The sequence below is a fragment of the Bufo gargarizans genome, chromosome 2 (assembly GCF_014858855.1).
Source record: "Bufo gargarizans isolate SCDJY-AF-19 chromosome 2, ASM1485885v1, whole genome shotgun sequence".
NCBI classification, from domain to species: domain Eukaryota; kingdom Metazoa; phylum Chordata; class Amphibia; order Anura; family Bufonidae; genus Bufo; species Bufo gargarizans.
Genome location: NC_058081.1, coordinates 169,605,211 through 169,620,587, shown reverse-complemented (window position 1 = coordinate 169,620,587; position 15,377 = coordinate 169,605,211). Strand labels below are relative to the sequence as shown.

General features: G+C 45.6%; 1 protein-coding gene across 1 annotated transcript in view; it reads left to right on the top strand.

Moving 5' to 3' along the window:
• The window catches only part of MNS1 (meiosis specific nuclear structural 1), a 30,555-nt gene extending 23,564 nt beyond the window's left edge, over positions 1 to 6,991 (top strand). Inside the window, exons 8-10 of the mRNA XM_044283287.1 lie at positions 1,504 to 1,761; positions 4,256 to 4,381; positions 6,350 to 6,991. Of these exons, the coding sequence (XP_044139222.1) occupies positions 1,504 to 1,761; positions 4,256 to 4,381; positions 6,350 to 6,457 (492 nt within the window). The 3' untranslated portion in view covers positions 6,458 to 6,991. The remainder of the gene's footprint in view (positions 1 to 1,503; positions 1,762 to 4,255; positions 4,382 to 6,349) is intronic.
• The last annotated feature ends 8,386 nt before the right edge of the window (positions 6,992 to 15,377 follow it).

The following is a 15,377-nucleotide window of genomic DNA, read 5'->3' as shown; positions in this document are numbered from 1 at the left end:
AGAGGATAGTTCAGCTGCTGCTTTAATGCCTAGTAACAAGACCACATCTTGTTTACCTTCTAACACATTCATGTAGCTCCGTATGATCTTCTCTGCAAATTGCTCAAACCTATATGATCATATAACATTCAGAACTGTGTTTTTTATATCCAGCCTTATGTATTCTGTTCTTCTATGTTATATAATTGCTTTATTTAAAAAAAATTACTGCTTCTGAGCCCTATGGATTGATGCGACTATATCTCGCCAGTCTGAGGATGCCAAGCAGAAGAACCCCAACCTTATTATAAGTCCCTTTTAACAGCTGTCTCATATTAGTCCATGATCGACCCCCTCCCCCCAAAAAAATTCAGCCATGTAATAATGTGTTTCATTTATGAGTCGGGGAACAATGGACTCATTCTCTTGAAGCAGACTATAATAAAGATAATTAAAACTGTCTAATAGAAAAAAAAATGCTCCATTGTAACAAGGTACAGTCTGGTTGCTTTTTTTTCAGGGAGAGTTGATAAATGAGATCCATTGTGGTTTAAAACTTTAAGACGATGGACACCTTTGGATCAGACTTTTTTTTTTTATTGAATTGCATGCATTTTTTGGGCACCATTTATCAAAACTGACTTAAGCCTCATTCACACGTCGGTGTTTGGTCAGTGATTTCCATCAGTGATTCTGAAACAAAACCAGGTGCGGCTCTAAACACAGAACAGGGGCAGATCTTTCCTTATACCTTGTCTGTGGAGGCTCCACTCCAGGTCTTGGCTCACAACCGCTGACCAAAACACTGACGTATGAATGAGGCTTTATTCTAAAATTATTAGCCTTCCATTGCGCCCTGTGGCAAGTCAGTTTTCATATTCAGTTGCTGTTGGGTACGTCCTGCAGTGCAGCCTTGCCATGTAGGATGTAGGAATGGTCATTGGTAAGAACAGGGAGTGTGGTTAGTGTCACGTGATCTGCTGATGTGAGGACACTTCTCGTTGCCTTAAGGCAGGCATGGCCAACCTGCGGCTCTCCAGCTGTTGTAAAACTACAACTCCCACCATGCCCTGCTGTAGGCTGATAGCTGTAGACTGTCTGGGAATGATGGGAGTTGTAGTTTTGCAACATCTGGAGAGCCTCAGGTTGGCCATCCCTGCCTTAAGGCATGATGGAATAGGCAGTCACATGACAAACCAGGAAGTAGGATTCAAGCATGGGAGATAAGAGAAAACTGCAAATGAGGTAAATTTTAAAAACAAAAAAAATATCTAAGGAGGATACTTGATGAAAAGTATTTTAACCCCTTTAATTCTTGTAGCTAGTACCAGTATTTTTGTTTGGAATGCCCTGATCAGTTCACCTTCAGCTGACCCCATCTTTACAATACTTGACATTAAAAAAAACACACTGCCAAAAGTCTATATCTATCTGCTTATATTGACTATTTGTTACGTAATTGATTTAGTAAAAACATAACTGTTTTATTATATTTCTTATATTATTTTTTTGGACTTCTTTTAGGCAGAGATGGAGAAGAAAATTCGTCAGCGGCTTGAATTGCAGCGTACTTTTGAGGAGCAAATGGGTTTTAAGCAAATTGTTCAACAAGCAGCAAAAGAGGAGGAAGAAGCTTTCAGGCGAGCCATGCTTGCAAAGTTTGCTGAGGATGATCGGATAGAGCAGATGAATGCTCAGAAGAGGAGGATGAAACAGCTCGAGCACAAGCGAGCAGTGGAGAAATTGCTGGAGGATCGACGCAAACAGTTCATTGCCGATAAAGTGAGAAAGGCTTCTACATCTTTGATTCCATGCTGCATTCGATCATTGCATATACTGTTCATCCTCATTGTTTAAAGAATATTGGGCCTCCTTTATCAAAACTTTCATTGGCAAACAATCACAATGCAGCTTAAATTTCCAGAGCAGTTTTAGAAGTGAGAGTTTTTCTTTTGAATAGTTTTTAAAAAAAAACACAGGCCCACTATTCTATATATGTGATTTTTAGACGCCCCAAGATCCCATTTTTTTTAAATTTTTGACCAGTGGTCACTGGTAACTATCTTATCTCCAAATGTAGTGGGTAAATTAGTCATGAATAATCTGCCAGCATCATGTTACAGAGATGGTGGAGCTGAGCAGAATTAATTCATTATTTATGCCACCTCCCATTTTCAGAAAGCAACATGGGCGACATAGATATTCTACTTGCACCTAAATTTAGGCACAGTGGCGTTTAAAGGGAGTCTGTCACCTACCTGACCGTCTTTAAACAGGTGACATTGTTCAGTGGGGCACAAAGACATGACACAGATGTTACCCGTGTTTAGTTCTTTACATGCTTCAAATCGTCCAAAAAGTTGTTTTTAATCATATGTTAATGAGCCGTCGCAAGTGCCCAGAGATTTCTGAAAGTGCCCAAGTTCCTCCGCCTCACTCGCGCCTAACTCCGCCCCTCATTAAGCTCAGGCCAGCCCTGTGGCTCTGTGACATCATATTTCCCTATAGGCTGTTCACGCATCACTGCCGGGCCCGGACATGCGCAGTGTTCTGCCCACTGTGGGCAGAGGGACAGGGATATAGAGTGCGCACCAGTTGCTGGCGTGAAATTGGCGCATGTGCACTGCATATCTCTGTGCCTCTGACCACAGTGGGCAGAACACTGCGCATGCCCGGGCCCGGCAGTGATGCGCGAACAGCCTATAGGGAAATATGTGTCACGGACGGTGTACAGGAAACAAGACAATGCAACATGCATATATGACTCACTGGATCCAAAGCTAAGGAACCAAAAGGGAGACCCCTGCACAAGACCTGGCACTTTCCCTGGCTGCTCAGCCTATGCAAAAATCCCAAAGGTGGATGGTTGCATATCCACGTACCTCGACTATATAACACCTGAACACCCTACAATAGTGAGGGGACACGACCACCGGCTCCCTACACCAGACACGGAGGGAGTCAGGGTCACCTGGGATCCAGCAAACAGAAAATAACAGATAAATGTACATCACTTAACTTAGTAGCAGACTGGGAAATAGGATCAGCATGCACACACACTCCAGGAAGAAGTATAAGCCGCCCAGTAATGCATTATGGGGAGGAATTTAAAAGGAAGCAATCAGTCCATCTACAAGACAGCTGAGAGAGGCTAACGAGATGAGGAACTGAACACCACAACAAAGAAAACTCAAGGAGGAGGTTCTGAAAGGCTTCTGTTTGTGACAATATGATGTCACAGAGCCACAGGACTGGCCTGAGCTTACTGAAGGGCGGAGTTAGGCACGAGTGAGGCGGGGGAACTTGGGCACTTTCAGAAAACTCTCCGCCCCTAGGCACTTGCAACGGCTCATTAGCATATGATAAAAACAACTTTTTGGGTGATTTGAAGCATCTGAACAACTAAACACGGGTAACATCTGTGTCATGTCTTTGTGCCCCACTGAACAATGTCATCTGTTGTTTGAAACCGGTCAGGTAGGTGACAGACTCCCTTTAAAAAGTCGCAAACCTGGGGTTGTCATTTTTTTATCCGAGTTTCTGGCACAGGTGGTCATAGTAAATGATCCCCCCTCCCCCATTGTCTTTTTAATTAGAATAGGAACCATTCGGGATACCCGCTTGGCGTCGGATGGTTGCCTTGGCAACTGTCCCGCTCGACTTGCAGTTGCATCTCTCCACTCCCAGATCGACCAGGACAGTATGCTGGAAAATGCCGTTAAAGTAAATCTGTCACAATGAATCTGGTGCTGTGAGTACAGGCAGCAGATTGTAGAGCAAGAGGATCTAAACATATCTGGATATTGTTTTGTGGGACAAGGTTCAGTAATATTTGAGCGTATGAGTCCAATCGGTGGTCTTATTCAGTGATGGCCAGCCTACCCTATATGACTGTGCATACACAGATAGCTGTCCGTCACTGAGCGGGACCGCCTACTGGACTCCCAAGCCCAGAGTGAGCAAATTCTATTTCTTTTATGCTGCCTTCTGGGCTAAAGACGTATGAACTTTTTAGGTAGTACTACCATAATCAATTTCAGATAGAATCCTCCCAATTCTGCTTAGTCAGCAAAAACATTTCACTGGAGTTTTCCTTTCATTTGCTCTATGGAAGTCATTTAGAAATTGTACGCTTCCCAGTTAAATTGTATTTGTAATGTTTTTATATTGAGCTCCCAACACGTAATCCTGTGTCCCAGCATGGATAATATGGAAAAAAAAAAAGCATTCATTCAGTTAACAAAGAGTATGTACTAACAGTCTTAATTGTCTGCAGGAACGTGAGCTCCAAGAAAGAGAGGAGGAGGAGAAGAGAGAAGCATTTTGTCGGGCTATCATTGAAGAAGAGAGACAGAAACTTCTCAAAGAACATGCCTCACAGCTACTGGGGTATCTCCCAAAAGTGAGTACTTTTCTGGCACATAAACTATACCTAGTATGTTCTTTCTTATGTGTGGATGCACTGACCATCATCTTGTACACCCATAGGTACCTCATTCTAAAACAGATATTCAAATGTGCATATACCATTTAGACAATAATTATTTATCCAGAGGCATTCTGCAAAGAAAGTGTAGCACATTGTATGTGTTTTAAAACGGGGCCTGTAGGCAGTATATGCTACGGTGTGCATTTACATTAGTATACATTGGTGGCATCCTTCGGAGGTATACATTGGGAAATCATCCTGTGTAATGTGAATCCACTCTTTAATTTTACAATAGGGATTTATCTATAGAGAACCAGAACTCATACACACATGGACTGGAATTAGTTTATCGTGTCCACTGTGATAGTTATGTTGCTAGTTTCTTAAAGGGGTTGTCTCATCATAGACAATGGGGGCATATCGCTAGGATATGCCCCCATTGTCTTATAGGTGCGGGTCCGGCCGTTGGGACCCGCACCTAAATCGAGAACGGAGCCCTGAAGGTGGTGGCTGGAGGACTCTGGTCTGGCCACCACCAAGCTGACTCCCCATAGAAGTAAATGGGAGCATACTGCGCATGCGCGGCCCCTGCCCCCATTCATTTCTATGAGGCCGACGGAAATAGCCGAGCCAGTGTGCCCTCCTTCACTTTCGGGGCTCCGTTCTCAATATAGGTGCGGGTCCCAATGATGAGACAACCCCTTTAATAAAATAGGATTTGATCACAGAAGAGGCAAGAAGGAAGGCCTGCTAATATACAGTCCTGTTTTTGGGGAGGAGAGCAGAGAACACAGAATAAGCCCTAAAATGTTATATATAAATGAGGCAATAAGGTGCGTTATTTAATTAAATGGTGTCAGGTCTCTTATAGAAAGGTGGTGCAAACTACACCAGGCACAACTTGGTATAGTTCAGTAGCTGTGCCTTGATCCTTAATGGGGTTGTTCACCTGGGTCCTTTCTGACAGACCCCTCCGCGTGGCCAGCCCTGGAGAAGGAATCATACTTACCTGATCAGAGCGCATGGGTTCCTGTTTCTTCGCTCCATGCTGTCTGTGCAGATTGTCCATCTCCCCACATTAACATTCAGTTTAATGCAGATCATGTGGCCACTGCAGCCAATGACTGGCTGCAGCGGTGACGTGTTCCCCATGTGTCACGTGACACATGAGAGACTGCTGTGGTTATTGGTGCAGCAGCCTCTGACTGCGTCAAAGTGGACGTTGTCACAGGGAGATTGATAATCTGCAGATTCGGTGGGGGGAGGATGAAGAAGCCGGGACCCAGCTGCAGGGATCAGGTAATTGTGATTCACTCCACAGGACCAGCCACACTGGCGGATCTGCCAGAAAGGCCCCTGGGGTGAACAACCCCTTTAATAAACATATTCCATTTAGAATACGCATATGATAAATGGTTATTAGTGCTGGTATACCACTATTCCATATTGTATCCTCATCTAGAAATTAGAAATAATATTACACTTCATCTTGGAATTCTGTTACCTGTATAAATGCATTGGACTTGGGGCCACATAGATCTTTGGGTGACATCTAATAGTCTTGTACTTTACATTAGAGGGTACAATATCCCATAGAATCTCTTTATTACAAAAACATTTATACATATGGATTACTAAGTGGTAAAAGCGTATGACTGTGACAGCTTCTTTATTACTTTTCTGAACAGGAGAACAGGCAAACCAGTTAAAGTAGTAAAATAATAGTGTAATTGTGTGGAAGATCGATTTAATAACTGCACCCCAATTTTCAATTTTTTTTTACTGTAAAGTATAATGCACACACAATCTGCATACAGTATATCCATGGTAGTGTACATTCATGTGTCAGCCTGATCTGAGATTAATAGCTTTAATATCTGTAATCCGTCTTTTATATATTATGTTCCTGTTTTAATATTTACCCATGTTTTTAAATTCCAGGGTATATTTAAAAATCAAGAAGACCTCGAAATGTTTGATGAGAATTTTCGGAAAACTTTTCAGAAACGTAGTGTGGACATGTTCTCTGATGGGGGCTGGGATTCCTAAATGATGAGAATTGCCGTTTTACTTTAAGGTGGCACTCAGTCTCACTTTGAGCCTAGAAATATTTAATTTATAAATGTATAATACTGGTAGCAGTTGATTTGAAAATTACTAATGGGGGTTGCCCAGGCACTGAAACTTTTTAAAGAGTCTCAGTTCGGCATAAAACAAGGGATAGGTAACTTACCATTGCAGTGCTTAGCAGGTCCCCACTGGATCCATCTCATCATAGAGGAAATACCTACTCAGCCAATCACTGGCTGAGGTGGGTCACTGTTGTAGTCAGTGATTGGCTGAGAGAGCACTTCCTGCATGCCGAGAAGGATCGGGAAAGCTTTGGAACAGGAGCAGTGGGAGAATAGTATGATGAATATTCCTTATTTTATTGTTTTACGTCAATCTGAGCCAGGTTCTAAATAATTTTCAGCAGCTGGAACTCCCCCTCCCCCATGAATATCACACAACTCTGACAATATGTTAAAGTGTAAGTGTTTTTGTTGTTGAGTTCTTAAAACATGATAAATCAATAAAACAATAAAGTAAAATGTTTCCTTTATTAACTATATATAGTGCAGGATACATTTTTTTTTTCTTCTTTGTAGTAGGTCCTTTTTTAGGATTTTCAAATATTGGTGGTAACTTTCTCAAGATACAGGAAAATAAATCAGAGAAAGTTTGTGTGGAATTATAATGAGTGCAATGGGACAGGCTGTACTGCTTGGACCCTGTAGTCTGGAGACAACTTGCTGACTTCTGTGGAAGAATTTTTTCGAGGCACGTTCTGTGATCTTTGCACAGGTCATTGTGTAGGGAGGGGGAGAGGGTGTGACCATCACCTATTGTGATCTATATATACACGCACCTAAAGAATTATTAGGAACACCATACTAATACGGTGTTGGACCCCCTTTTGCCTTCAGAACTGCCTTAATTCTACGTGGCATTGATTCAACAAGGTGCTGATAGCATTCTTTAGAAATGTTGGCCCATATTGATAGGATAGCATCTTGCAGTTGATGGAGATTTGAGGGATGCACATCCAGGGCACGAAGCTGACGTTCCACCACATCCCAAAGATGCTCTATTGGGTTGAGATCTGGTGACTGTAGGGGCCATTTTAGTACAGTGAACTCATTGTCATGTTCAAGAAACCAATTTGAAATGATTCGAGCTTTGTGACATGGCACATTATTCTGCTGGAAGTAGCCATCAGAGGATGGGTACATGGTGGTCATGAAGGGATGGACATGGTCAGAAACAATGCTCAGGTAGCCCGTGGCATTTAAACAATGGCCAATTGGCACTAAGGGGCCTAAAGTGTGCCCAGAAAACATCCCCCACACCATTACACCACCACCACCAGCCTGCACAGTGGTAACAAGGCATGATGGATACATGTTCTCATTCTGTTTACGCCAAATTCGGACTCTACCATTTGAATGTCTCAACAGAAATCGAGACTCATCAGACCAGGCAACGTTTTTCCGGTCTTCAACAGTCCAATTTTGGTGAGCTCGTGCAAATTGTAGCCTCTTTTTCCTATTTGTAGTAGAGATGAGTGGTACACAGTGGGGTCTTCTGCTGTTGTAGCCCACCTTTCTTTCCCATTCTGACATTCAGTTTGGAGTTCAGGAGATTGTCTTAACCAGGACCACAACCCTACATGCATTGAAGCAACTGCCATATGATTGGTTGACTAGATAATCGCATTAATGAGAAATAGAACAGGTGTTCCTAATAATTCTTTAGGTGAGTGTAGGTGTTATAGTTTATTGTAATCCTGTCTGTGATGATAAGGAGATGTGCAATATTATTGCCCGTTTCCAGATTACCACATGACTATTAACAATGCATTTGAAAACCCAATCAGTTTGTAATAAGGTACTAGCATACCAGTATGACTTGAAGGGACGTGCTGTTCTCAGGCTCAGCGCACCATAGCGCCGTACCCTAAGGCCCCTTTCAGAAGAGAAGTAAGAAACTCCTCTTGAGTTCTTTCCATGAAAAAAATTACAATTTACCATCAGTGTCAAATCCATTTTTTTGTGGCATCAGTAGGTTAATCTTTCATGTCAGTGAAAACAACCTGAAGAAGTAACACCGAGTCTTCTAGCAACCATCAGTGAAAAACAGACAACGTCCATGTGCTGTCAGTTCTTTTTTCACTGACCCATTGGTTTGTGGCTGGCAGGGAAAGAATGGATGGTTGGTAAAGTCTGACATGTCCATTGGCCCATTGACTTTAATGGGTCAGTGTTCAGTCTGTGCTCTGTCTGTTCTAAACTCTGACAGCACCATAAAAGCTCCTTGGGGGAGACTTAAAAGGAGTAGCATTTTCTATGTCATTCTTAATAAATTTGGAGCATATTATTTATGTGAGCTAGTAGGCGGCAGCTACAATTTTTGCTCCTTTTCTCACCACTTTTTAAAAGTTACTAGAAACACAAAATGTCACAAATAATGGAGACAATATGGATATTGTGATGAAATAACATTGATAAATCTACCCCCTTATCTCTCGCACTTTTAAAGCCCACCTGCACGTGTTGCGGAATAAGGATATTTTTGTATAACTTGCCAGTAAAATCTCTTTCTCGCTCTTCATTGGGGAACACAGGAACCGTGGGTATAGCTATGTCCTCTAGGAGGCGTTGACACTAGTAAAAGCTGTTCGCTCCTCCCCTGGCAGCTATACCCCCTCCATCCTGGAGAGAGAGATTCAGTTTGTGCACAAGTAGTAGGAGAAGCAAGCCAACCAAGAAAAACCTTGGAATGCAACCATGCCAAGGACCCAACTGGGTTCAAACCAGCAACAGCTCTAACTGTGGTTGAACAACAATACTGGGTGGGTGCTGTGTCCCCCAATGAAGAGCAAGAAAGAGATTTTACTGGTAAGTTATACAAAAATCTCCTTTTCTCGCCCATATTCATTGGGGGATACAGGAACCGTGGGACGTCCGAAAGCAGTCCACTGGGAGGGAAAAACCACAGCAAGGGTCCCTGCAGGCAGCTAAGAAACTGCCGCCTGCTAAACCACGCTGCCCAAGGCAGCGTCCACCGATGAAAAGTATGCACCTGGTAAAATCTTGTGGATGTGTGTAAGGAGGACAAGTAGCCACCTTACACGATTGTGCAGCCGAAGCGTGATTCCTCAGAGCCCAAGATGCGCCCACCGCTCTGGTGGAGTGAGCCGTGACACCTAAGAACGGAACCTTGCCCCGGGCGCAGTATGTGTCAATTGCAGACCGAATCCAACGTGCGATTTCCACCTTGGAGGCCACCAATCCCTTGCAAGGATCCTCCGTAAGACAAAAAAAGGGAGCCCGTACGGCGGAAGCGGCCAGAGGCTGCTAAATAGATCTTCAGAGCTTTGGCAAAGTCCAAATGGTGTAACTCCTGTTCCTTAGGGTGTGAAGGAGATGGACACAGTGAGGGAAGGAATTTCCTCATTAATATAGAAGTCAGAGACCACCTTCGGAGGAAAAGAAGGGAGAACCACTTATCCCTATGAATAACCAGGAAGGGTTCTCTGGAGGAGAAAGCCGCCAACTCGGACACCCATCTAATGGATGTGATAGCAACCAGAAAAAACTACCTTCCAGGACAGGAGTCTGAGTGAAAACTCCTGCAAGGGCTCAGGGGGAAGCCTGGAGCACTGAGAGGACTAATTCAGATCTGAAGGAGTTAAAAGAGGCCGGCACGGAGGAACCGTATGTGCCACTCCCAGAAAGAAGGTTCTTACAGGCCCTAGGGGGCCAGAGGACGCTGGAAAAAAATAGAAAACGCCAACACCTGGGCCTGTCAAGAACTAAGGGCCAGACCAAGGTCCAACCCTGATTGAGGGAAGGACAGGACCCTAGTGAGAGAAACAACGAAGTGGGGGAATGTTCCGGTTCCCTAGAAACCCAGGAAGACCTCCAGGTCCTGTAATAGATCCTGGGCGATGCAGGCTTCCTGGCCTGACTCATAGTGCGGATGACATCCACTAAAAAACCTTCGCGTCAGAATGGCGGTTGCAATAGCCACGCCGTCAAACGAAGAGACCTTAAATGCTGACGGAAGACCGGACCCTGAAGAAGGTCGTCTCTGAGCTGCAGCGACCAAGGGACGTCTCCTAGAAGGAGAACGAGGTCGGCGTTCACGCGCCAATCCGGAGCGACTAGGAATTTTGGAATGCCCTCCATCATGATCTTCCGTAGAACCCTGAATAGGAGGGGGAAAGCACGTAGAGGAGGGAGAAGTCCACGCCTCATGCTTCTAGATCTCTTGCTCGGGATAGAAGGGAAGCTTCGTGTAGACACAATACGCACACCCAGGACCAATGGGAAGGATTCCCTGTAAAAGGGGAATGGAAGGCCACAATGAATACCCCGTGCAATGCAGATGAGGGAAGGCAGTAACATAGGAGCCACTAAGGCTTGCGGGGTGGCTATGAGCCTTAAAAACGCTACCTGGAAGGGCGCTGAACAGGAGCAACTGCCAAGCTAACGCCAGGGTAGGACTCCCACCTGAGGGGGATGCCTCACTGCAGCGACCACGATCTGTCCCTGTGGAGGAGAACTGGTTGTAGTAGCTAAACCAGAGCATAAGCACTTTCCCAATAAGGAGGAGTGGTGGATAGAGAATACAGAGTCGGTGAAAACACCCGACTCGGTAGAACGCACGCACCATATTAGTGCAATGGTGTACGCACTACGTATTGATGCGGACAAATTCATGACCGACTGGAACAGTGGAGGCTCATGGAGATGGGGGGTCTCTGGAACACAAGTGTTGCTAGGTAACCCCCTGAAGGCAGAGGAAGTTATAATCATGCCCAAAACCAGCACCAAAAAGAAGAGGATACAATGTGGAATAGCCACCGTATCCACTGGCGGTACTCATATGCCACTAGATGAAGAGTACCGGGCACCCGCGGGTACTGTTGTTGCCACGTCCCACTTGCGAAATAAGATGAGGCATCCAGGAAGCCAGGCAAGGGAAGTCATACTGTATTTCTAACCCCCTACCCAGCAAGGGAGGGGGCCACCCGAAGAGGTCACCAAATTCAGTACTAGAAAAATCCGCCACCTGCGAAGGAGCTGTGCAGTAAGCACCCCAGTATGTAGTTGTAAAGCAATTACCACTCCCACAGTAGTAGCCAGCGCTTGCCCCGTCAGCACAAAACTGAGGGGGAGGCCTGGGACTATCCCGTAGAAGCCATGGTTCAGTTGAATTGCGGCATTCCAAGATTCTTATTATTCCCCCACTAGTGGAAGCGGGTAATGCAACAGGAAGCACGGTGATGTGCAACACTCCGCCTATGGAAGGGATAGTGCGACAGTCGGGACCGAATCCAATGGCAGTGCAATTGAATGAATGAATAACTTATATAGCGCTACAATTGCGAACTAAATCGCCTCAAGGCGCTTTTGCAGCCCTTGACCGCCTGTGCTTTCAGAAGAGGTGGGTCTTGAGCTTCTTCCGGAAGGCTAAATGGTTTTCTTCTGAGCGGATCTCCGCAGGTAGAGTGTTCCATAGCCGGGGTCCTTGGACTGCGAACCTTCGTTCGCCTTTTGATTTGTAGCGGGTCTTGGGGATATGGAGGAGGTTCTGGTTAGCTGACCGGAGGGGGCGACCTGGGGTGTAGTGCTTTATTTTCTCGCAGAGGTATTGGGGTGCTTTCCCTTGTGTACATTTATGGGTGAGGCAGAGGGTCTTGAATTTGATCCGATCCTTCACGGGTAGCCAATGGAGGGTCTTCAAGGACGAAGTAATAGATTCCCATTTTTTTTTTCCAGTTATCAGTCTGGCGGCTGTGTTCTGAACAACTTGTAAACGTGAAATTTGATATTTGGGAAGTCCTAGATAGAGGGAGTTTGCGTAGTCCAGTCGGGAATTGATGGTTATTCCAACTACTGCTGCTGCGTCTCCTTCAGGGATGAAGGGAATGAGTCTGCGCAGCAGGCGAAGAAGATGATGGGATCCACTGACTACTGATCCTATTTGTGCATCCATTGTCATGTCTGAGTCAAAGATGACTCCAAGGTTTTTGACTTTGGTGCTGGGAGTAATGGTTTGTCCGAGGATGGTGGGTGGCGTGCATGTCATGCTAGAGTTTTTGTTTCGGTTTGCATGAAGGAAGAGGAGTTCTGTTTTGGAACCATTGAGTTTGAGAGAGCTCTCAGTCATCCACTCGTCGATCAATGAGAGGCAATTTCCAGGGCGTGGTATTGATCTTTTTTGTTGGTAATTCGTAAATAAAGTTGGGTGTCATCAGCGTAGGAATGATGGAGAAGATCCTGGCTGCTGATGATGGTCGGAGGTAGATGTTGAAGAGCACAGGCGACAGGGGTGATCCTTGAGGGACTCCGCATTTGATTTTATGTGCTTCTGAGGGGAAGGCTCCTAGTTTTACTTTCTGGGATCGGTTCTCCAAGAAGGATGCGAACCAGGGTAAATCCGAGTCTGCGACTCAGGCTACTTCTGTGAGACGAGTGAGCAGGGTTTGATGATTTACTGTGTCGAAAGCTACGCTGAGGTCCAGCAGCACCAGGAGGCATGATTCTCCTTCATCTGCTGCTTCAAGGGCATCATCCCAGATTTTGAGGAGCGCCGTTTCTGTCCCGTGGCCAGGGCGGAATCCAGATTGAAGTGGGTCCAAGAGTTTGTGAGTGTCCAAATGGGGTTGTAGCTGTTGTACTACTGCTTTATCGATAATCTTGGAGATGGTGTTGAGGCTTGTAATCGGTCTGCGGTAATTTGGGTCTTTGGGGTCGTGATTGGGCTTTTTTAGGAGGGGTTTGATTATGCCTTGCTTGAGGGCGATCGGGACTATTCCTTCTTTGAATGACTGGTTTATGAGGTGTGTTATGGTGGGTGCCAGAATGTCGGTGCATTCTTTCAAAAGTTTTGTGGGAATAATGTCATTTGGGGATGTGCTGTCTCGAAGGCTTCTGATGATGGTTTTAGTGTTGTCAATGGTGATTGGGACCAGAGTAAATCTTGGTGATTGTGAAGTATTTGTGTGGGTTTTTGTCTTCTTGCCCTGGCCCAATAGGGTTTCTTGCTATGTTCTGTTGGACTATTTCTCGAATGTTTGTGATTTTGTTAATAAAAAAGTTAGATAGCTCACTGCAGAATTCTTGTGTTTCGTGTGCTGGAGGCTCTAAATAGTTAGGGTTCATAGTCTGAGCGACTAGTTTGAAGAGTTTGCGGGGACGGTTTATGGATTTTGAAATGGTGTTAGAAAAATATTATTTTTTTGCTGTGAAGATGGCTTTGTGGTATTTTCTGATGAGTGATTTGTAATTTGTGTGGTATTCCATTGTTGGGTTCCTTCTCCAGGCTCCTTCAGCTCTTCTGCGTTCTTGTTTCAGTGAAGTAAGGTAGTCGTTGAACCAACCTATGGAAGGTGGAATGCAAGTACTTAAGCCAGTGGTAGGGAAAATACTCCACCTGTGAAGGGGGGGGGGGGGGGTCAATGCCTACGGCGGAACTAGTGCATATGGCGGGTCCTGTACCCCGTGGGAGTGCAATTATTGCACCTAAGTAAGGGGTAATGCCTACAGCAGACATTGCAACCAGTGATAATGTCATTGCGCCACCTATGGAAGGGGCTAATGCATACGTCAGGTACTGCACCCAGTGAAGATGCAATAACGCCATCTACAGAAGGGGGAAAAAATACATCCGGCACTGAAAACCAGTGTTATCGTACTTAGTCCACCTAAGGAAGGAGACAATATATTAGGCGAGTACTGTATCCCGTAGAAGTGCAATGACTCTGCATATGGAAGGGGGTAAGCATACAACAGTACTGCTGGCCACCGTAGATGCAATCTTGGGAGACTGCTTCGGGTGCACGACAGTGTCTGAATTAGTGAACCCACCCCCTCGAACTGACCCTCTCCGGGGAGGGAAGGTATGTCCGAGCATGACCCAGGGTGAAAGGGTGGGGGAGTGGAGATATCCGCAGAGAAAGGATGTCCTACTGTGGTCCGCTTGCGCATAAGTCTACCCCTCAGAACCTCGCCCCTGGCAGTTGTGAACTGCGCAGGTGGGGGCTTATCAACCAAACTACCCAGAGGGTGGAATTGGAAGTCTAGAGGTCCATCCACTGGATTGCGCAGGCAATGCATTATCACCAAACAACCCCGGAGGGTGGATTGGGAAGTGCCAAAGGTCCTCCACTGGATTGCGCAGGTGGAGAATTACCAACCAAGCGACCCGGGAGGGTGGATTGTAAAGTTCGAGGTCATTTATTGAAATGCGCAGGTGGAGGATTAACAACCAAACTACCCAGGGGTTGGAATGGGAAGTCTAGAGGTCCTCCACTGGAATGCGCAGGCGGTGCATTATCAACCAAACGACCCCGGAGGGTGGATTGGGAATTCCAGAGGTCCTCAACTGTATTGAACCGGTGGAAAATAATCAACCAAGCTACCCCGGAGGGTGAGTTGGGAACTGTCAGAGGTCCTCCACTGGATTATGCACCAAACGGCCCCAGAGGGCGGAGTGGGGGTTCTTCAGGTGTCCTTCACTGTATTGTGCAGGTGGGGAGTTATCAACAAAACAGCCGCAGAGGGCAGATTGGGAAACTATGAGAGGTCGTCACGTGTCCGGAATAGGGCACAGGCCCAGTTTGGTGCCGCACAGTCAGAGAGGATTGTGACTGAGGGGAGTAGGGCCCGTATGATGTAAACGTTTGTTTTTATTTCTCCCTTTTTTTTTTTTTAACTGGCATGCCTAGCCTCAAGTGGATTAGATGCAGGAAGGGGTTAACTGTGCAATATGAAGCAATTTTGCAAAGCCCATCTAACCGTGATAATCCGGTGCCGGCCTAACAGAAGTGGCTGGCCAGGAAGGGTTAAAAAAAAAAGGACTTGAAGCCCAGGGGCGGTGCTGATGGGGGCAGGGGCAGCTAGGCGGGAAGAATTCACGC